Source organism: Moschus berezovskii, chromosome 12 (genome assembly GCF_049115385.1).
Source record: "Moschus berezovskii isolate FMDL1 chromosome 12, NW_MosBer_1.0, whole genome shotgun sequence".
Lineage (NCBI taxonomy): Eukaryota > Metazoa > Chordata > Mammalia > Artiodactyla > Moschidae > Moschus > Moschus berezovskii.
Genome location: NC_142471.1, coordinates 60,838,476 through 60,862,277, shown reverse-complemented (window position 1 = coordinate 60,862,277; position 23,802 = coordinate 60,838,476). Strand labels below are relative to the sequence as shown.

The window sequence follows — 23,802 nt, the reverse complement described above, 5'->3', positions numbered from 1 at the left end:
ATATGCTTCATATAAAACTATGTATCTTATTTTTACTTAGATGCTCAAAACCTTTCAAAACTGTTTAACTTAAATTTGACTAATTTTGTGTTCACATTGAAATTGGTTTTTCAGGGAAAATGACAAGACAGACATGGATGTTATACGAGAAAATCATAGATTCCTATGGAACGAGGAGGATGAGATGGACATGAATTGGTAATTGTAGCAGTGTGAGACACAGTACATCAAATGCTATAGTCTTGTCTCTCCTGCTCCCTGAGTGTTTCCTTACTTTGTCCACCTGTGCAAAACATCTGGCCCCTGAATGGGACAGTTCTGAATCGAGGACATAAAACCATGCCTCCAATTATTGAATTTGGTTTGATTCTTTGGGTAATTGTTAACAATTTTAACTTCTCATTGCTTGACTTTGTCTTTAAAAAATAATTTATAACACTTTTACAATATTGTTTGTTGTAATATGCTTCTTTTAAAATTTTAAAAATATTTTGGGAAACTGTAAAACCTAAAAATGGTTTTAAAAATTCAGACATTACAGAGGATGAAAAGTAAAGATTAAGTCTCCTTCTCATCTTTGACTATCAGCCTTCCAGTTTCCCTCCCTAGCAACACACTACTGATAGTTAATATTTAGATATACTATGCACATGTAAATAATAGACCTCTTTTAAGACATTAATGTTTATATCATATGCCTTTTTTGACATTGCTTCCAAGTAGTGAACATAAGATTTATATTTTTTTAATGAATCTAGGGAGAAGAGACTTGCAAAGAAATACTATGATAAATTATTCAAGGAATACTGCATAGCAGATCTCAGTAGATACAAAGAAAATAAGGTATGCCTTCCATGTATTTATAGGTTTTTATTCATATACAGTATTACTTTTTAATATACTGTTATGCCCCATGTTATTATTTTAAGATGCTAATTCAGGTCTAGGTTGTTCTGCATCTATGAAATATCAGTTGGACCATTTAACCTCTATACCTATGGAATTTACAAAGGGCCTCTAAGTCAAGGGTGGCTCTGTGTGAGCTGAAACACGAAAAGTCTAAAATTAAACATAAGTGGCTACTGGATCTTGATTTATCCTGACTGTAATCCAGAACCCTTAGTGATTATAATGAATGATTTGACAATGCACATTATTGTCTTATTTCACAAATGATGTTTGAAATTGGTAGGCTTTATTTTTCAAACTGATCACCATTTATAAAGCAGCCGAAGCACATATTCCTTTATATTAATATGTCTTTGTCTGTTCTAGTAAAACTAGCTCTCATCATTGTCAGTAATGTATTGCCCTTCCTTTCTTTATATTTTAGTTAATATTAAAGTAATTTTTTTAATTGAAGTACAGTTGATCTACAATATTGTATTTCTGATATATAGCAAATTCACTTGGTTATATATATATTTTATCTCAATTCTTTTGTGTGATAGGTTATTATAATATATTGAATATAGTTCCCTGTGCTATACAATAAATCTTTGTTGTTTATTTTATATATGATGGTGTGTATCTATAATTTTATAATACTAATCTATCCCTTCCCCACATTCCCCTTTGGTAACCATAAATTTGTTCTATATGAGTCTGTTTCTGTATTGTAAATAAATTCATGTGTACTATTTTTTAGATTTCACATGTAAATGATATATTTGTCTATTTTACTTAGTATGATAATATCTAGGTTAATAGTTGGATAATATCCATCTCTTGCTGCAAAAGACATTCCTTCATTCTTTTAATGGCTGACTAGTGTTCCATTCTGTGTGTGTGTGTGTGTGTGTGTGTGTATACACACCACGTCTTTTTTATCCATTCAACTGTTGACACTTATGTTGCTTCCGTGTCTTAGCTGTTGTAAATAGCGCTGCTATGAATATTGCGGTGCATATTGGAGAAGGCAATGGCAAGCCACTCCAGTACCATTGCCTAGAAAATCCCATGGATGGAGGAGCCTGGTAGGCTGCAGTCGGTGGGGTCGCTAAGGGTCGGACACGACTGAGCGACTTCACTTTCACTTTTCACTTTTCACACATTGGAGAAGGAAATGGCAACCCACTCCAGTGTTCTTGCCTGGAGAATCCCAGGGACGGGGGAGCCTGGTGGGCTTCTGTCTATGGGGTCACACACAGTCGGACACAACTGAAGTGACTTAGCAGTAGCAGCAGTGTCTTGGCTGTTGTAAATAGTGCTGCTATGAATATTGCGGTGCATGTATCTTTTTGAATTTGAATTTTTGTTTTTTCTAGATAATGCCCAAGAGTGAGATTGCTGGATCATGTAGTAGCTCAATTTTTAGATTTTTAAGGGACTTTCGTCGTTTTTCCACAGTGACTGCACCAATTGGCATTCCCACCAACAGTGTTGGAGAGTTCCCTTTTCTCCACAGCCTCTCCAGCATTTATAATTTGTACGTTTTTTGATGATAGCCTTCCTGACTGATGTGAAGTGATACCTAATTGTAGTTTTGATTTGCATTTCTGTAATAATTAGTGATGTTGAGCATCTTTTCATGTGCCTGCTGGCCATCTGTATATTTTCTTTGGAGAAGTGACTGTTTAGGTCTTCTGCCCGTTTGTTGATTGGGTTTTTTAGTTTTTGTTACTGAGCTATATGAACTGTTTATATGTTTTGGAAATTAAGCTCTTATTGGTCTCATCGTTGCAAATATTTTCTCCCATTCTGTAGATTGTCTTTTCATTTTGTTTATGGATTCCTTTGCTTTGTAAAATTTTTAAGTTTAATTAGGTCTCATTTGTTTATTTTTGTTTTTTTTTTCCCTTGTGAGACTAACCTGAGAAAAGTTTGCTACAGTTTATTTCAAAGAATGTTTTGCCTGTGTTCTCTTCTAGGAATTTTTTTGGTATATTGTCTGTGTTTAAGTCTTTAAGCCATTTTGAATTTGCTTTTTGTGTGTGGTATGAAGGACTGTTCTACCCTCATTGATTTACATGCAGCTATCCAAAGACTGATGCTAGGAAAGGTTGGGGGCGGGAGGAGAAGGGGACGACAGAGAATGAGATGGCTGGATGGCATCACCAACTCTGTGGACATGAGTTTGAGTGAACTCCGGGAGTTGGTGATGGACAGGGAGGCTTGGCGTGCTGTGATTCATGGGGTCGCGGAGAGTCGGACACGACTGAGCGACTGAACTGAAACTGAACTGATCCAGTTTTCCTAATACTTTTTGCTAAAGAGATTGTCTTTTCTCCATTGTATATTCTTGTCTCCTTTGTCAAAGATTAATTGACCACAGGTGTGTGGGTTTATTTTCTCAGGATGTCTTTGGCAATTCTGAGTCTTTTGTGATTTCATATGTTTTAGGATTATTTGTTCTAGTTCTGTGAAAAATGTCATGGGTAATTTGATAGGCATTGCATCAGTCTGTGTGTTGCTTTGGGTAGTATGGCCATTTTATCTAGTTTAATTTTTCCAATCCAAAAGTGGGGGATATTTTTCCATTTTTATTGAATCATCTTCTATTTTTTTGTTAATGTATAGTTCTCAGCGTATAAATCTGTTCACTTTCTTGATTGTTTATTCGTAGTTTGTTTTTGGATGTGATTTTAAGTGAAATTGTTTTTTACTTTCTGTTATTTCATCGTTAGTATGAAGAAATACAACAGATTTATGTTAATGTGTGTTAATCTTGTATCCTGCTGCCTTGTTGAATTCATTTATCAGTTTTAATAGTTTTTGTATAGTCTAGGGTTTTCTGTATAGAGTATCATGTTATCTGCATAGAATGACAATTTTACCTCTTCCCTTCTGATTTGGATACGTTTTATTTCTTTTCCTTGTCTGATTGCTTTGACTAGGAGGTCCAGTTCTGTGTTGAGTAGAAGTGATGAGAGGGTACATCCTTGTCTTGTTCCAGCTTCAGCAAGAAAGCTTTCGGCTTTTCACCATTTAGTATTGTATTGGCTGTGGGTTTGTCACAAATAACTTTTATTACGTTGATGTATCTTCCCACCATACCCACTTTAGCGAATTTTTATCCTGAATTAGTTGACTCACTGGAAAAGAGTCTGATGCTAGGAGGGATTGGGGGTGGGAGGAGACGGGGATGACAGAGAATGAGATGGCTGGATGGCATCACCGACTCGATGGACATGAGTTTGAGTGAACTCCCGGAGTTTGTGATGGACAGGGAGGCCTGGCGTGCTGTGATTCATGGGGTCGCAAAGAGTCAGACAAGACTGAGTGACTGAACTGAACTGAACTGAATGTTAAACTGTATCAGATACTTTTTTTGCATCTGTTGAGATGATCATGTGGTTTTTGTCTTTTTTGTTGATGTGTCAGCTTGATCAGTTCACGTATGTTGAACCGGCCCTGTGACCCTGAAATGAATCCAACTTGATTATGGTGTGTTATCCTTTTTATGTGTAGTTGGATTCAGTTTGCTAATACTTTGTTGAGGAATTTTGCTTATATATATATATGTTCATCAAAGATACTGTCCTGTAATTTTCTTTTTTGTTAGTGTCTTTGTCTGGTTTTCGTGTCAGGGTGATGGTGGCTTCATAGGATGGCTTTGGGAGCATTCCCGCCTCTTCAGTCTTTTGGAAGAGTTTTCTTTTGAGAAGGATTGGTGTAAGTTCTTCCCTGAATGTTTGGTGAAATTCCCCAAAGAAGCCATCCGATCCTGGACTTTTGTTTGCAAAGAGTTTTTAAAATTACAGATTATATTTCACTTGTAGTGATTGGCCTGTTTCTTCTTGATTCAGTTTTTGCAGTCTATTTCTGGAAACTTGTCCGTTTCTTCTAGGTAGTCCATTTTGTTTGTATGTAGTTGTTCATTATATCTTACTTGATTTTTCTTTATTTCTATGGTATCAGTTATTATTTCTCCATTTTCATTTCTTATTTTATTTATTTGGGTCCTCTGTTTTCTTCTTGGTGAGCCTGGCCAGAGGTTTGTTGATATTGTTTATCCTTTCAAAAACCAGCTCTTGGTTTTCCTGATTTTTCTGCTGTTGTTTAATCTCTATTTTATTTCCTCTCTGATCTTTATTATTTCCTTCTTTCTGCTAACTTTAGGAAGAAAATAATAATTAAAAAATTTGAGATTTTTCTTGTTTTTTTTTGAGGAAAGTCTGTATCACTGTGAACTTCCCTCTAAGAACTGCTTTTGTTGCATCCCATAGATTTTGTATGGTTATATTTTCATTGTTGTTAATCTTGATATTTTTTTATTTCCTCTTTAATTTCGTTGTTGATCCATTGGTTTTTAGTAGCATGTTGTTTAGTCTCCATGTAATCATTTTTTAAAATTGCACTGCAGGTGTTTTTTAATTTATTCATTTTAATCTTGATTCTGATGGGTCTTTTGTTGCTACACACAGGCTTTCTCTAGTGTGGTGCACAGGCTTCTCATTTCAGTGGCTTTTCTGGTTGGAGTACATGGGTTTCCTAATTGCAGTGACCTGTCTTTTTGCCCAGCACGGGCTCTAGGGTACATGGGCTTCAGGAGTTGGGCATGAGCTCAGCAGTTGCAGCTCGTGGGCTTTGGTACACAGGCTCAGCAGTTGTGATGCACAGGCCTAAGTTGCCCTGTGGCATGTGAAATCTTCCTGGACCAGGGATCATGCCCATGTCTCCTCTACTGGAAGGTGAATTCTTAAACTCTGGACCACCAGGGAAGTCCCTGCATGTAATCGTTGCTCTTTTATGTGCACACCCCGAGTTGTGGCCTGGGTCACACTCCAGGCCCTTCAGGCTGCTCCAAACAGCCAAATCGAGTCCAAGTGGTAGAAAGAAAGAAAAGAAAATGAAGTCACTCAGTCATGTCCAACTCTTTGTGACCCTATGGACTGTAGCCCACCAGGCTTCTCCGTCCATGGGATTTTCCAGGCAAGAATACTGGAGTGGGCTGCCATTCTTCTCCTTGGAATCTTCCTGACCCAGGGATCAAACTCAGGTCTCCCGCATTGTGGGCAGACTCCTTACCCTCTGAGCCACAAGGGAATCCCAAGTGGTAGAACTAAGATATAAACCCAAACAGTCTGACTCCAAAGACTGTACTCTCTTGTATTCTAGTATACTGTTTCTTTATTGTACTGTAATTCTTTTTTTCCTATCAGTGTTATAGAACAGTATCTATTTTTTATTCATTTACATACCTGTGTCTGGCACCTATAACTTTAAATAGGAAGTTGAAAAGTAAAGAAAATTGTTTCTTAACAGGTTGGTAATTATTCAGATGTATTTTTAAGTACCTGGAATCCTATAAGGAAAGAAAAAACTATTGTGATGGGAATTAGGTTTACTTTTTAGATTAGTAAGTATCATATTGTCAATTGTTGGCTCCATGTTAAGATTTACATATGGTTTAAATAATGTTTAAGTTTACTCTGGCATACATGTATTTTTTTTTTCCTCATCAGTTTGGATTTAGGTGGCGAGTGGAAAAAGAAGTAATTTCAGGAAAAGGTAATTTTTTTTAATTTCAGTTTTTAATAGGATACAGTTATTATGTTTTGAATCAAAGTCATTGGGTAAGATTATTCCAAATGTGATTGTCTACAAAATAAAAGTAGAGAAGGTGTATTAAAGATATATTGCTGACAAAGGTCAAAATATAATTCTTCAGTGGTTTTTACCTTTAGAATTTTTGCTTTTAGGATATTAAGTTGCAGATAAGTAGAAAATGTTTAAAAGTTAAAAGCTTCCTAGCAAGGAAACTGTCAATAGATGAAGACTTGAGTTTTTCTCTTTATTAATTTTGGAGTAATGAGTTGGTATTACTGTATTCTAGTCAAATCTACATTTTGCAAGTAGAAATTAAATATTACTCTGACCCTTATAGAATTTTTAGACAGGCTAGTTTATTTTGAGGAGTCATTGAATTCGAGTCTAAATATTTAGTCTTAGAAAAAAAGAACAAGCATTTTGTAGACAATCAGTAGCATTTTCTATGCATTGTAATCTATTCATGAAATTTTTCTGAAAATGTAGTATCTCTATACTGTCCCATGTTATAAAATTAAGTCTTTATTAAGCATTGCATTTTAAGTGTTAATGCTTCTGCAAACTATTTAGGAACATTCATTAAGAAAATAATTTAAGCTAGTAACAAAAATCTCTTAAACTGAAAATAAAGGTTTCATTTTTAAATGGTAAACATTTATGCCATCAGTGTGGTTTATATACGTTTTCCGTAAATTATAATCAGCCCGAAAGGTACTCTAGAGGAGAAGGAAAAAGAATAATTTTAAAGCTATTTTTTAACTTTTCACAGTATTACATTTTAGTTTGTGTATTTACCTAATTGAAATGTCTATCACAGTTTAAAAATTTTGTGGTTTTATTGAGTGGAATTTTTAAGTGATGGTAAGTAATGCTGCCTTTTTAAAAAATTGATGGACATTCTCTAAATTCATATAATTGAAAAAAGTTTTAATTGAGAAGGGGAAAGAAAGTCATTTGCTGTGATTCATTAAGTTATAATCTTGTGTTTTAATGATAGACCAGTTGCTCAACATGTATAGATTTAATGAAGTATTCATATGGAATGAGTAAAACAATGCCAGTTTAGAAAAGTTACCAGCCTTTGGACTGATAATTTTCAAAATTCATTTTGTTAATCTCTTTTTTATGAAAAGTTCAGATTTGTTCCTATTGGTACAATTAATTAAGATATAAGTGCTTTTTTTTCAGGCTATACAAATGAGTTTGATCTTTTTCTGTTAAAGTCAATAATTATCGAGTAGTTTTTTTTCCCCTCTTGGATCTCCAATATTAGTCCTTTTTTACAGAGCTTTTAATATACAGTGAGTATGATAATGCTGGTTTTAGTGTCACGTGATTCTAAAATTTAGAACATTGAGTTTGAACATTACTTATTCTACTTAATCTCAAAATGCTATATAACACTTTAAAATGGGCTTTAAATGTCATTTTATGCTGGTGCTTAAAATAAATGCTATATGTTAATACCTTAAAGTATCAATTTTAATAATATTGAAAAGGTTGACCCAGGTACAGTGCATGTACTTTGGAAAATATATTTTTCTTTTAAGGTGTTAATGAGTACACTTTTTTAGTGCTTCCATCTTCCAAAGTGTAAGATTCCTTCACTCAGAGTCACTGAAACTCTGTATTTAAATATAAACAGTCAAGTTGATAGTCAACTATTTATCAAGTAAGAATTCTGGAGCTGATTTTTTTTTTTAAACAGTGCATTCAGCAATGTGATTTGATTGTTGAACATACCATAATTATTGTGGTCAGTTTTTTGACACTGACTTTATAAACTAAGAGTTTATGTCATGTATGTAATGTATGTTGAGTAAATTTCAAAGGTAATACCTGATTGTAGATAAATATTGTCATCACCACCATAGCTAATATTCCTTCCTTTATTTGCAGGCCAGTTTTGCTGTGGAAATAAATGTTGTGATAAAAAAGAAGGCTTAAAGAGTTGGGAAGTTAATTTTGGTTATACTGAGCATGGTGAAAAAAGAAATGCACTTGTTAAATTAAGTAAGTTGACTTTAGATGGGTTGTGATTGATCCCTTTAAAGTTTAGCAATTTAGATTGAAAATATGTAGGCAATTTAAAATGTTTAAGGTATCTTCTTGCTGCTGCTGCTGCTAAATCACTTCAGTTGTGTCCGACTCTGTGTGACCCCAGAGACGGCAGCCCACCAGGCTCCACCGTCCCTGGGATTCTTCAGGCAAGAACACTGGAGTGGGTTGCCATTTCCTTCTCCAATGCATGAAAGTGAAAAGTGAAAGTGAAGGCACTCAGTCATGTCCGACTCTTCACGACCCCGTGGACTGCAGCCCACCAGGCTCCTCCATCCATGGGATTTTTCAGGCAAGAGTACTGGAGTGGGGTGCCATTGCCTTCTCCGAGGTATCTTCTTGGAAACTTTTTTCTCAGAGCTTGCTAAAGTTGCAAAGAACTTTTGAGCCTGAAACTTTTTTCTCAGCATTTCCGTGCCATTTAGATGAAATAGTTCTAATGCCAAATGTAAACCAGTAATTTGTAAAGTGAAGACCTCTGTCAGTTAATTTGAGAATGTCAGTGTAGATTGAGATGCCAAGTGGGAGTCAGAGTGATGTCAGAAAAGGCACTGTAAAATCTCGCATTAGTTAATAGCCATATTGTTATGGTGTAGATAATAAATCTTCTCTGTGTCAATAAAGAAAAAAAATTTAGGAGGGTGAAGTGTTCTCGAATTCTGTCTTAAAAGCTTAGGATTATAACCCAGAATATAGCATTTTCTCTTAATATGCATATTTTAGAATCTATTGCTCATCCTTTTTTTTTTCCTGAGCTAGTCTTTTATGTGTCAGCATCTTCTCTGCATCACGTTAACAACTTCTCTGGTTTCTAAATAAATGTGCTATAAGAGTGTTCTGCCTCCTCCAGGTAGAGATCAAGGATTTCCCCACATGCTACTTCAGTTCAGTTCAGTTGCTCAGTCGTGTCCAACTCTTTGCAACCCCATGGACTGCAGCATGCCAGGCCTCCCTGTCCATCATCAACTCCCAGAGTATACTCAGACTCATGCCCATTGAGTCGGTGGTGCCATCCAACCATCTCATCCTCTGTCATTCCCTTCTCTTCCTGCCTTCAGTCTTTCCCAGCATCAGGGTCTTTACAAATGAGTCAACTCTTCACATCAGATGGCCAAAGTATTGGAGTTCAGCTTCAACATCAGTCTTTCTAATGAATGTTCAGGATTGATTTCCTTTAGGATGGACTGGTTGGATCTTGCAGTCCAAGGGACTCTCAAGAGTCTTCTCCAACACCACAGTTCAAAAGCATCAATTCTTCGGCGCTCAGCTTTGTTTATAGTCCAACTCTCACATCCATACATGACTACTGGAAAAACCATAGCCTTTACTAGATGGACTTTTGTTGGCAAAGTAATGTCTCTGCTCTTTATATATGCTGTCTAGGTTGGTCATAACTTTCCTTCCAAGGAGTAAGTGTCTTTTAATTTCATATGCTACTTAGTGCACCCCAATGAAGACTGGCTTCCGAGTTCCTCCTGTAAGTGCTTATGAGGAAGAGTCACCTAGTGTGAACTGAGATTAAAGTAAAAAAGAAACAACAATTGTGGAACTTTTTCAAAAGCTCTTTTCCATTTGAAAAACTCTTAGAGTACTTCAGAGGAGGTGACTATACCCACACTACTGTTACTGTATGTCTTTGGTTTGAGATACACATTAATGCTGCCTATGAATGATACAGTTTGCTTTTAGAATAAATTGACAGCATAGTTTTCTAAAGCAGTGGCAGAATATTTTCAATTTCTCAAGCATTCTAATATTTTTATATATATATATATATATATATTTTTGAGGTGGAAGAGAATCAGATTGTTTTCTTCAGATTATTTTTTCCCCTGTTACAATGAAAGAATGTAAAGAAACATGACAGTTTATGATATTAAAAGTAAAGTAGCAGTGCAGTGATAAAAAATTTAGCAGTTCAGTGGTGTAACTTTTTTTCCCTTTTTTTTAGGATTATGCCAAGAATGTTCCTTTAAATTAAATTTTCATCACAGGTAATATGATCTTTTTAAAATGTGCTTGTTAATTTTAGTAGTCTTGGATGTAGTCATTACCTGCAGTAGCTGTCTAAAGTAAACTTGAGTGGTTGGTGGTTTCATTAGTTGAGTGTATACACAATCCAGCATTGCCGTATGACCTCATAAACCAGGGAACTGAATGTTCATCATGCCTAACTCTAGCCAAGCAGTGTTAAATGTGAAGGCCTATGCAGCGTAGCAGGCAGATGCTAGAACTTTTGTTTTGAACTCAGTGTTCAGATACTGAAATATTCTTAGAAACTATATTGTAAATCAGGTGTTCATAATGTGATTCCTACATCTCATTTAAAGTGTTTTAGAGTTTATCGCTCTTACAAAAGATTATACCTGTATATTCATTTCAGTATTTAAAGTCAGGCTCCTACTGAATGAGCTAGACTGTCTGCCATATTGAGTAAGGGAGGAGGATCAATGCTCTGCAAAGTACAGCATATATAGATCATGGGCTTTGAAATCAGACCCCTGTATATTCCTCTCAGCTGCTCACTTACTAGTCATATTCTTGCGCAAACTACTTAACCTTTATAAGACTCAATTTTATTATCTCTAAAAATGAGGATACTAAGAGGTTCAAAGAGTTGGACATGACTGAGCGACTGAACTGAACTGAAGCTTATTGTGGGGACATATGGTAAACAGAGCCTAATGAAATCCCAGGCACTGAAAATGCTCAAGCAAAATCTGTATGACCTGGCATGATTGTGGCTGTTGGATTTCATGTTCTGATTAATGCTTGAAAGTCTTAGCATAAGATTCTGCAACTTTATAAAATGTATATATATTTATAATCAGTTGTGCTGTGAATGACCTTTATCTAGTATTTAGCTATTAAAAATAATTAAATTTTTTTAAATTCTTAAAATTAGCAGTGTTTTTCAAATTACATGATTTCTCTTCTCTAGCAATGATTCTGAAAGATAGCAAAGATGTTCTTTTGACCTTGAGTTTCGAACTTCATTTCAAAATTGAATTACTCTTATAAGAGACAAAAAGTTATTACTATCTTAAACAGTATTGTAGTATTTGGTATCAGTTCGGAGAAGGCAATGGCAAGCCACTCCAGTACTCTTGCCTAGAAAATCCCATGGATGGAGGAGCCTGGTAGGCTGCAGTCCGTGGGGTCGCTAAGGGTTGGACACAAAACTGAGCGACTTCACTTTCACTTTTCACTTTCACACATTGGAGAAGGAAATGGCAACCCACTCCAGTGTTCCTGCCTGAAGAATCCCAGGGACGGGGGACCCTGGTGCGCTTCTGTCTATGGGGTCGCACAGAGTCGGACACGACTGAAGTGACTTAGCAGCAGCAGCAGCAGTTCAGTTCAGTCGCTCAGCCATGTCCGACTCTTGTATCTTAATTTGAAAGTTTTGATAAACAAGTTTCTTGAAAGTAATCCTCTCTGTTGTCTCTTCATCCTCTTTCCCAGCCTCAGTTTCAGCATTATCACCTTTTCCTATTTCATGTTTCTTTTCTTCATCATTCAGTCGTTCAGTCATGTCCGATTCTTTGTGACCCCATGGACTGCAGCACCCCAGGCTTCCCTGTCATTCACCATCTCCCAGTGTTTGCTCAGACTCACATCCATTGAGTCGGTGATGCCATCCAACTGCCTTATCCTCTGCAATTAAAATCAATCACTTGCCAACTATGGTACTGATAGCCTTATAAACCTGGCCTAAAAAAATTAAGGGGTTTCCAAGGTGGTTCAGTGGTAAAGAACCCACCTGCCAGTGCAGGAGACACGGGATTGATCCCTGGGTCTGGAAGATTGATCCCTCTGGAGAGGGAAGTGGCAACCCACTCTAGTATTCTTGCCTGGGAAATCTCATGGACCAAGGATCCTGGCAGGCTACAGCCCATGGAGTCACAGAAGAGTGGGACGTGACTTAGTGAACAACGACAAAAAAGGTAAAGCTGTAGCAGTGAAAGGATAAGTGGTCCGTAGTAAACTTGTGAGTTAGCAATAAGCCTTCCATTCTCCTTCTATTATACCTCTATTTTATTCTCCTTTAGTAGTAATAGAATACTTTTATATTTACTGGTTTAGAACTGTACAGTGGCTTCTTTTGTTCTGTGTGTTTTTTTCAAAGTGTAGATAGATAATGAATTATGTGGAGGGAAATGAGATTTGTTTTTGTAATTTTTTAGAATGGCTAGATGATAGGGTCACAGAGTCAGACACGACTGGGCGACTGAACAACAACAAAATGATAGAAGCTAAAAAGGAAATGAGTAAAACTATGATTACATTTACTAAGGTTTTATATAGAGCTTATAAAACATAATTTTGTCTCCGAGTGCTCATTACCGTACTTTTGTCTCAGACTTCGTAATCTTATAGAAGTGTCTAAAGTAATATACTAACCTACAATATTTACAGACTCATTTAAGCATTCCTTTTTATGTAAATTAATTTTAAATGAATACTTCAACTAATTTTTTTTGCCCATTGATTTTTATTTTTTGTAAAGTTTAGTTGAAAAAGTTATTTTTAATTTTATATTGTTCAACATAAAGGAGAAAAGAAGTCAAGTCAAAAAAAAGAAAGGATAAAGCCAAAAAAGATTCTGAAGAGCCAACACATAAAAAATCCAGATTATCTTCTGTAGAAGAGACCTCTAAGAAAAAGGATAAAGGTAAATGGGAATTAAAATATAATATTTACTCATTTCTGAACATAAAGGATAATCTACCATACGTCTCAAATTAAGAATTTAATTAGTAAATGTATTTACAATTCTGTTTTATAGTATTTGAAAGGAAACTGGTTGGAGAATTTAGAAACAAATTTATAGTACTATAGTATAGTATAGTATAGTATAGTTTCAAGAACAAGGTCAGTTTTGATTCATTTTTGCAAATGATATAATATTGTAACAGCACTCTCATTTCTGGATTTGTTAGTTATAGACATGTTAAATTAAGCAGGTCACTGAATTTCTTGAGTTTTACTTTCCCCATATGCCCACAGAGTGATGATGTGATTACCTGGTTTCTGTACTGCTGGTGCTTACGGTGGAGAATCAAATAAGAATGTGAAAAGCACTTTGAACACTGTAAATCAGTACATAATCTATAAGGCAGTATAAAATTATAGCATTATGATTTCAATTATCATGGTCTTTCTGATTTTTCTCCCTAGCTAATGGGCTTCTTGAAATGATAGAGATTGATATGTATGTGCCTCAGAACCTAACGTGGTATTGTGCACATACAGTTAGTAAGTAATTGTTAAATTCAAATCCAAGTCAACTGCTTACTTGTTCCTCGGCAGTCCTTAAGCTGTGCCTTTGTTTAGACAGTGGTTGTGATAATTGTACCTTAGCTCAGATAATGTATGTAAGCCGTTTGCATAGTACCTGGTACATAGTTATTATGAAGGTTTCTGTGGGTTGTTTTTTCAGTCCGTAATAGAGTCAAATTAACTGTAACTTAGAGTGAATTGGATTAAATTAGGTAGGTAATGGTAGATTGAATTAGATTCCGGCCAGTGTTAACATAATACTTGAACAGGAGAGGGCTCCCTTGCGCCAGCTATGAAGATCATTAGACATGTTATATTCTTATGTATATTTTTTCCTTCCAACATGTCGTGATACATTCAAACATACAGTATTGCCAAGTTTTAGACTTGGTAAAATTGATAGATGATGAGAAGAAAAATACTGGTATTCTACTGTTTATTGAGAAATGGTATTTAAAATAGAATGTCTTTTTTGTCTATAAATCATGTTCTAAACTTCAAAATAAATTTTGAATAATAAATGTGAGAATCTCATTTGAGATTTAAAAGTTTTTTATTTATCCTCATGTGCCAGTAAAATATTTAATGTATTCTATTTGAGGATTTTGTAACATTGATTGTTATGTAATATATTTATGTCATAATATGACATCATGTTAGTCATTGAATATTCCAAATTAAAGAATTAATCCCTACAATGTAAAGTTTATTCAGTACCTCCAAAACAGGTAATTACGTAGCTGGATACTCGTGACTAAGGATGAGGTTGCATCCCTCAAGTTACATATTCCTGTGATCTTCCTTAGAAGATGTTTTTCCTTTAGTGTTCTGTGTTTCAGTAGCTGATACGTCTGCTAACCTAAAAGCTAATATCAGAAGTCTGGAAATTATCCTTGTGTGTGTCAGTTGCTCAGTTGTGTCCAACTGTTTGCGATCCCATGGGCTGTAGCCTGCCAGACTCCTCTTTCCATGTTAACGTAAATCCCATCAGTTTTACCCCAGGTTATATATTTCTCAAGTTTTTTCTACTCTCATTCAGACTAACCACGTTTTCTCATCTAGGCTACTACTATATTATCCTTACTGTTTCTACTACTGTCTCGTCATCCCACCTCCCTTCCCTTAATCCATTCTCCATCTATCTGTGATTTCCTGTTGTTCTTAAGATATAACCAACGTCTGGACAAAGCCCAAAGGGTCTAAATGATCCAGCATATAAGGCTTGTTTCTCACTACTCTTCATGTTACTTTCACACTCCACCCATATAGCCTTTCAATTTCTAGAAAATGCCAAACTTCTTTACATTTGAGGACTGCATAGATGCTGCTTCCTCTCTCTGTAAAACCTCCAGGCCCATCCTAACTCATCCTTCAGTTCTAAGCTTAAATGTCACCTCCTCAGGAATCTTTCTCTGACCACAAATCTAAATTAGGACTCCCATTTATAATGCTGTCACAACCCTAGAACTTTTCCCTCATTACACATATGACAATTACATAAAAGCACAAAGAGAGCAGGAATTCTGTCTGCTGTGTTATTTGCTCTGTCCCCAGCACCCCACTAGCACGTTAGGCATAAATAATAAAGAATAAGAAAATGAAACATTTTGAAGATTGTTTCAGGGCAACTTCAGAGACAGAAAACCCAAGCAAAGTGGAATTGAGACATCTTTCTTATTTACTCTTTATTTGGAGCATCTTTGATAGAGAGTATGGGATATAGTTCTTTCTTTTTCAGCTTTGGTATAAAGCAGAAAATGACAACATTTTATCAAACTTTAGGAGGACCATATAAACCCCTTTAATATCTTTTTGATATTTGTGATTGAACGTCTGTAACTAGGTCAATCTGGATGTGATATTTTCTTGCCAGGCCACCTTCAGTTCAGTTCAGTTGCTCAGTCGTGTCTGACTCTTTGCGACCCCATGAATCATAGCACGCCAGGTCTCCCTGTCCATCACCAACTCCCAGAGTTCATGCAAACTCATGTCCATCGAGTCGGTGATGCCATCCAGCCATCTCATTCTCTGTCGTCCCCTTCTCCTCCTGCCCCCAATCCCTCCCAGCATCAGAGTCTTTTCCCAGTGAGTCAACTCTTCACATGAGGTGGCCAAAGTATTGGAGTTTCAGCTTTAGCATTAGTCCTTCCAATGAACACCCAGGACTGATCTCCTTTAGAATGGACTGGTTGGATCTCCTTGCTGTCCAAGGGACTCTCAAGAGCTTCTTCTCCAACACCACAGTTCAAAAGCATCAATTCTTCGGCGATCAGCTTTCTTCACAGTCCAACTCTCACATCCATACATGACCACTGGAAAAACCATAGCCTTGACTAGACGGACCTTTGTTGGCAAAGGAATGTCTCTGCTTTTTAATATGCTATCTAGGGCTTCCCTGGTGGCTCAGAGGTTAAAGCGTCTGCCTCCAATGCGGGAGACCCAGGTTCGATCCCTGGGTTGGGAAGATCCCCTGGAGAAGGAAACGGTAACCCACTCCAGTATTCTTGCCTGGAGAATCCCATGGACGGAGAAGCCTGGTAGGCTACAGTCCACGGGGTCGCAAAGAGTCGGACACGACTGAGCGACGGGACGAACGGACGAACGAACGAGGTTGGTCATAAAGAAACAATAACATAAAGCACATGTGGCAGTCCAGGCCTTGACTTTCTTTGGAATCTTTATCCTGTGTCTCTCATACTCTCTTGTCTGGCCTTAAGGAATCATTTGTGTGACAACTTGGACTAATTATGATATCAACCCAGAGAGATGGGCTTCCCTGAAAGCTCAGTTGATAAAGAATCTGCCTGCAATACAGGAGACCCTCGTTTAATTCCTCGGTCAGGAAGATCTGGTGGAGAAGGGATAGGCTACCCACTCCAGTATTCTTGGGCTTCCCTTGTGGCTTAGCTAGTAAAGAATCCACCCTCAATGCGGGAGATCTGGGTTCGACCCCTGGGATGGGAAGATCCCCTGCGGAAGGGAAAGACTACCCCCTCCAATATTCTGGCCTGGAGCATTCCATGGACTGTATAGGCCATGGGGTTGCAAAGAATCAAACACAACTGAACGACTTTGCGTTGCATCCAGAGAGGTTGGAGGAATTGTTACTCTCCATCTGTTATGTTCTTTTTTGACTTAGCAGCCTTCAGAAATATTTCCCCTGAGGTCTTCCAGCAGGACTCTGTATATATAATGATATATATATATTTTTTTTTTTAATTAATAATCTTCAGTACTTTTATATTTCTCTCACTGGGTAACCATTGTGGAACTCAAATGTTGTTTTATGACATAATTTTTTTTTTTAATTTTTTTTTACAGTTAAAAGTATTTTTATTAAAAAAGCACAAATGCAAAGAAATGAACAGAGGAAAATTTATGCATCGAACCTGGACTGGTCACTTATGATAATATACATGCTACAATTCCATTCTCCCCAATCATTCCACCTTCACCCTCTCCCACAGAGTCCCAAAGACTGTTCTAAATGGCTATGTCTCTTTTGCAGTCTCTTATACAGGGTTCAGGTTACCATTTTTCTAAATTCCATATATATGCGTTAATATACAGTATTGATGTTCTTCTTTCTGGCTTACTTCACTCTGTATAATTGGCTCCAATTTCATCCACCTCATTAAAACCGATTCAAATGCATTCTTTTTGATGGCTGAGAAATACTCCATTGTGTATATGTACCAAAGCTTTCTTATCCATTCATCTGCAGATGGACATCTAGGCTGCTTCCATGTCCTGGCTATTATAAACAGTGCTGCAATGAACATTGGAGTACATGTGTCTCTTTCAATTCTGGTTTCCTCGGTGTGTATGCCCAGGAGTGCGATTGCTGGATCATATGGCAGTTCTATTTTCAGTTTTCTGAGGAATCTCCACACTGTTCTCCATAGTGGCTGTACTAGTTTGCATTCCCACCAACAGTGTAAGAGGGTTCCCTTCTCTCCACACCCTCTCCAGCATTTATTGCATATAGACTTTTGGATAGCAGCCATTCTGACTGGTGTGAAATGGTATCTCATTGTGGTTTTGATTTGCATTTCTCTGATGATGAGGGATGTTGAGCATTTTTCCATGTGTTTGTTAGCCATCTTTATGTCTTCTTTGGAGAAATGTCTGTTTAGTTCTTTGGCCCATTTTTTGATTGGGTCACTTAGTTTTCTGGAATTAAGCTGCAGGAGCTGCTTGTATAATTTGGAGATTAATCCTTTATCAGTTGCTTCATTTGCTATGATTTTCTCCCATTCTGAAGGCTGTCTTTTCACCTTGCTTAGAGTTTCCTTTGCTGTGCAGAAGCTTTTGATTTTAATTAGGTCCCATTTGTTTATTTTTGCTTTTATTTCCAATATTCTGGGAGGTGGGTCTTGGAGGATCCTGCTGTGATTTATGTCGGAGAGTGTTTTGCCTACGTTCTCCTCTAGGAGTTTTATAGTTTCTGGTCTTACATTTAGATCTTTAATCCATTTGGAGTTTATTTTGGTGTATGGTGTTAGGAAGTGTTCTAGTTTCATTCTTTTACAAGTGGCTGACCAGTTTTCCCAGCACCACTTGTTAAAGAGACTGTCTTTTCTCCATTTTATATTCTTGCCTCCTTTGTCGAAGATAAGGTGTCCATAGGAGCGTGGGTTTACCTCTGGGCTTTCTATTTTGTTCCATTGATCTATATTTCTGTCTTTATGCCAGTACCATACTGTCTTGATGACTGTGGCTTTGTAATAGAGCCTGAAGTCCGGCAGGTTAATTCCCCCAGTTCCATTCTTCTTCCTCAAAATTGCTTTGGCTATTCGAGGTTTTTTGTATTTCCATAGAAATTGTGAGATTATTTGTTCTAGTTCTGTGAAAAATATTGTTGGTAGCTTGATAGGGATTGCATTGAATGTATAAATTACTTTGGGTAGTATACTCATTTTTACAATATTTATTCTTCCAATCCACGAACACGGTATATTTCTCCATCTATTAGTGTCCTCTTTGATTACTTTCACTAGTGTTTTATAGTTTTCTATGTACAAGTCTTTTGTTTCCTTAGGTAGATATATTCCTAAGTATTTAATTGTTTTCGTTGCAACAGTGAATGGAATAGTTTCCTTAATTTCTCTTTCTATTTTCTCATTATTAGTGTATAGGAATGCAAGGGATTTCTGTGTGTTGATTTTATATCCTGCAACTTTACTGTAATCATTGATTAGCTCTAGTTGTTTTCTGGTAGAGTCTTTAGGGTTTTCTGTGTAGAGGATCATGTCATCAGCGAACAGTGAAAGCTTTACTTCTTCTTTTCCAATTTGTATTCCTTTTATGTCTTTTTCTGCTCTGATTGCTGTGGCCAAAACTTCCAGAACTATGTTGAATAGTAGTGGTGAGAGTGGGCACCCTTGTCTTGTTCCTGACTTTAGGGGAAATGCTTTCAGTTTTTCACCATTGAGGATAATGTTTGCTGTGGGTTTGTCATATATAGCTTTTATTATGTTGAGGTATGTCCCTTCAATTCCCACTTTCTGGAGGGTTTTTATCAAAAATGGATGTTGAATTTTGTCGAAGGCTTTCTCTGCATCTATTGAGATAATCATATGATTTTTATTTTTCAGTTTGTTAATGTGGTGTATTACGTTGATTGATTTGCGGATATTGAAGAATCCTTGCATTCCTGGGATAAAGCCCACTTGGTCATGATGTATGATCTTCTTAATGTGTTGTTGGATTCTGACTGCTAGAATTTTGTTAAGGATTTTTGCATCTATGTTCATCAGTGATATTGGCCTATGCTGCTAAGTCACTTCAGTCATGTCCGACTCTGTGTGACCCCATAGACGGAAGCCCACCAGGCTCCCCCTTCCCTGGGATTCTCCAGGCAAGAACACTGGAGTGGGTTGCCATTTCCTTCTCCAATGTGTGAAAGTGAAAAGTGAAAGTAAAGTCGCTCAGTCGTGTCTGACCCTTAGCGACCCCACGGACTGCAGCCTACCAGGCTCCTCCATCCATGGGATTTTCTAGGCAAGAGTACTGGAGTGGCTTGCCATTGCCTTCTCCGATATTGGCCTATAGTTTTCTTTTTTTGTGGGGTCTTTACCAGGTTTTGGGATTAGGGTGATGGTGGCCTCATAGAATGAGTTTGGAAGTTTCCCTTCCTCAGCTATTTTCTGGAAGAGTTTGAGTAGAATAGGTGTTAGCTCTTCTCTAAATTTTTGGTAGAATTCAGCTGTGAAGCCGTCTGGACCTGGGCTTTTGTTTGCTGGGAGATTTTTGATTACAGTTTCAATTTCCGTGCTTGTGATGGGTTTGTTCAGATTTTCTATTTCTTCTGTGTGATTTTCAATTACTGTGAATTCTTACCTGTATATGATCTTCAGAAAAGTATTAAGAAAAACTATTTATTTGTAAACTGATGTTGAAAATCTGTAGATAAAATATTGGTTATATTGTAGGTAATCTATGAACTTCCCCCTCCCCAGCAACATGAGATATTTTTTATAGGTGTTTATTTTTTAAGTTTTATGCTAGGTATTGCAGCCTGTAGAAGAGCTTAAAATACCCCTGCCTAAAAGGACCTAACATTTTAATTAGGACAAAAAGTCAAAGGAACAGGAAAAATTAGAAGACAATGAAGTGCTTTCCTGCAAGACTATAAAGTTAAGTTTACTAGACTATAAAGTTGACTAGAAAGTAAACTAGACTACTCGGAAGAATTCTGGTTTATAGCTATGGCTGTTACACCACTGCAAAGTGATTCTTGACAAAACAGTGCTGTTTTTTTTGTTTTAATCACATTCATTTTTTGTTTTTCCCAGCACATTCATCCTCAGTGAAATCAGAAAGTTCTGTCAACAGTAAGTATCAAGTTTTTATTTAATAAAAATATATACATTCAAGTTATTTGCAATTTGTGTTTCCCACAAACTGTGACTTGTCCTGTAATTTTTTTTTCTACTACGTGAGAAAAATCATAGGAAAAAAACCAAGTGTATTTCTTCCCCAAATTAAATCATTTAAAAGCTTCTGATTTCAAGTATAGAAGAGCATAATTTTTTTTTTTTCAGTAAGTAGAGTGGATATACATTTTGATTTCACATTATAGAGTGTGAAGGAAGAGAACCAAAGGGATAAGATTGGGACAGAAAAAGAATTTGGGGAGATGGAGTCACATTTAAGAAATGTTGCTTATATTGCACAAGAATGAGTGATCTGTCATTTGGTGATTTTGATTAATCAAATTAAATATCTCTGTTTTGTGCATAGAAATCAGAATGTTAGCAACTGATTGTTACTGGTCAATTTTTTAATAAGTCCTGCAGTTTTCACCAGATTGGATTTCATTGAATATTTGCTACAAATCTTATTATTGTTTTTTTCCCTGCAGCATTCCAAAAAGTATTCACAATGGTTTACAGTAAAATAAGATTTTTTTTAAAGGTGAAATCAAAATAATGGAAAAATAAGGTACTGTAGGAAGGTAAAGCTAGAGGTAAATTTAATACAGAGAAATGTTTACCAAAAAGTCTTGCATAATTGCAAAGGTAGATCACGAATTTGTCACTGTTCTTCCTAACAACCAAACCAAAGAAAGGACAGTAGAATGATTAATTGTACCCATACAATATTAAAGAGAACTCAGGGCGTTCAGCTTTTTCCAGGCAGTTTTGAGAGCAGAATCTCCTGTGGGTTCATAAAAGGGGGCATCCATTTGTGATATAACCAACAGTAATCTTGCGTCTCAACAGTAATACAATCTTGAATTTTTCTTCAAGACCTTACAGTAAATAGGCTTAGGGTCTGAAAGTAAAATGTACTTCAGTAGGCTATCTAATTTATTTGATAGTATCTAGACGTGTAGAAATTCAGAGATTTGAGACTTCTTGGCTTACTTGTAAATTTTTAAACTTAAGTTTTTTTTCTGATTTTCAAGGAATATGTCTATGTTGCAAACTCAGGAAGTAATTACTTACTCTAAATCCCATCTTTAAAATTAAGTATTAGCATTTTAGTATACAATTCTTAAGGGGAATTTTTAAGTGTTCAGTAATCAGAAATTTTTTTTTAATAAAATTTTTAAGATATTCACTGTTTAAAAATTTACTGAAGTGGGAGATATCAATGGAGGCATTGCTCTAATTTAGGAATACAACATATTCTTTATAAATTATTTTACTCACACCATTTTGTTTTCAACATTTTTGAAGTGTCATAAAGCCATGATTCTTCCTTTCTTCTCATGTCAATCCTATCTATCCATAGCTTCTTCTTCTAAATTAGGTTAAGTTTCCTGACAAGGTATAAAACATAGCCAGGCATGTTAAGCTATCTGAGGATGAGGTAGTAAGTATATATATATTTTTAGAAAGCATACAAGTTAAAATGGGAAAATTTATAGTTTTTGCCTATTTCCAACTATACATTGCAGTTAGAGGTGTGAAGTCCAATTTAATGTAGAAAAAAAGAGTGTCCTTTTCCAATTCCAGTTTTTCGTTATTAAAATCATCTTTGGGGGAAAGGTCTTTCCTTGCCATCTACATTCATTCATTTTGTCTTCATTCCTTCTCCCTCCCACTGTCCTTCCCCCCACCTCCCCCAGCTCTCTCAGTCCTCATTTCCCAGAGATAGCCTACGTCTGTTAACTCTCCTCAGCTAAGTCAGACTTCTAGTGGTAGGGAGGGGAGAATACTGTAGTTAGTCTGAACAATATCTGCCTTATCTTGGTTCTTGAAGTAGCACCATTTCAAGTAGGAGACAGGTACCTTGTTAGGGTTTGTCAAACCCAGATATCTTCTAAGGTCATCAGTGACCTGTCTTAGGTGGTCTTGGCAATTTTAGAACTCAAATTTTGCTGTTTTTATATTTAATTTCCATTTGGGTAATATTCAGTTACCCTTTTACCCCCATGTAAAATATTGATTGTTAAAACCAAGTCTAAAAAGAAAAGCCCAGTTTCTATGGGGAAAAAGAATTTTAACTTGCTTAATTGTCTTAATTTCAAGTGGTTTAGTTGTGTACCACATTTAATTTTAGTAATGGACACATAATATCCCATTTTGTAGATAAAAGCAAGACCCAGAGAATTTACATAAATTGCCTAAGGTCAGATAGCTGGTTAATGGCAGAACTATGATTAAACACAGGTTTGTAACACCAGAGTGTATGTCCTTTTACCTATATCATCAGTATGTTTCATTAGTGAAGTAAGTCCACTCTTTATACCCCAGTTTTGACACATATATTATACAAATTCACATTAAATGATTTGATCTGTGTCTCAGTTCTATCTGTAAAATGGGTGTAAAGAGGCTTGACGTCACTGGATTATTATCAGGGTCAAGTGAAATAATAGACATGGCTCAGAGGGTAAAGCATCTGCCTGCAATGTGGGAGACCCAGGTTCGATCCCTGGGTTTGGAAGATCCCCTGGAGAAGGAAATGGCAACCCATTCCAGTAATCTTGCCTGGAAAATCCCATGAACAGAGAAGACTAGGCTACAGTCCATGGGGTCGCAAAGAGTCGGACACGACTGAGCAACTTCACTTTCACTTTTAAAGCATGTTCTAATATGAAGTAAGTCTTTGATAACTTGTAGCTATTATTGTTATTTCAGAGAAAAAGAAAATACTGAACGTTAGATTTTGTGTTTGTCTTCTGCAATAGATCGGATCAAAAGTCTAAAAAGTCTGACCTGTCCATTGTTATCATAGTTAGAGACTTGCCACTTCTACAGTAGACTGAGTTATTTAGGTATCATATAATATCCAGAAAAACCAAGATGATAGACCTGCTTTTATTATTCAAAGCATGTAGGGAAAATTATATGCAGTTTGCATTACATTCTAAAAGGAATATTGAAAACTTAAACCAGATCAGGAATAGAACAACCAGTGTTGCCAGAGCTTGAAATGTTTTTATAGAAAGAAGGTTGAAGGAGCCTTAGATATTTAGCTTAGAAAAAAGTGAAAAGGAAGGGGTGAGGAGGTAGA

General features: G+C 36.4%; 1 protein-coding gene across 4 annotated transcripts in view; it reads left to right on the top strand.

Moving 5' to 3' along the window:
• The window catches only part of LOC129555533 (protein FRA10AC1), a 38,910-nt gene that overhangs the window by 7,937 nt on the left and 7,171 nt on the right, over positions 1-23,802 (top strand). For all 4 annotated transcript variants that reach the window (XM_055425060.2, XM_055425059.2, XM_055425063.2 and 1 more), the window contains 7 exons: positions 115-198; positions 759-843; positions 6,408-6,453; positions 8,392-8,505; positions 10,502-10,544; positions 13,107-13,225; positions 20,631-20,669. In XM_055425060.2, coding sequence (XP_055281035.1) covers positions 115-198; positions 759-843; positions 6,408-6,453; positions 8,392-8,505; positions 10,502-10,544; positions 13,107-13,225; positions 20,631-20,669 — 530 coding nt within the window. The remainder of the gene's footprint in view (positions 1-114; positions 199-758; positions 844-6,407; positions 6,454-8,391; positions 8,506-10,501; positions 10,545-13,106; positions 13,226-20,630; positions 20,670-23,802) is intronic.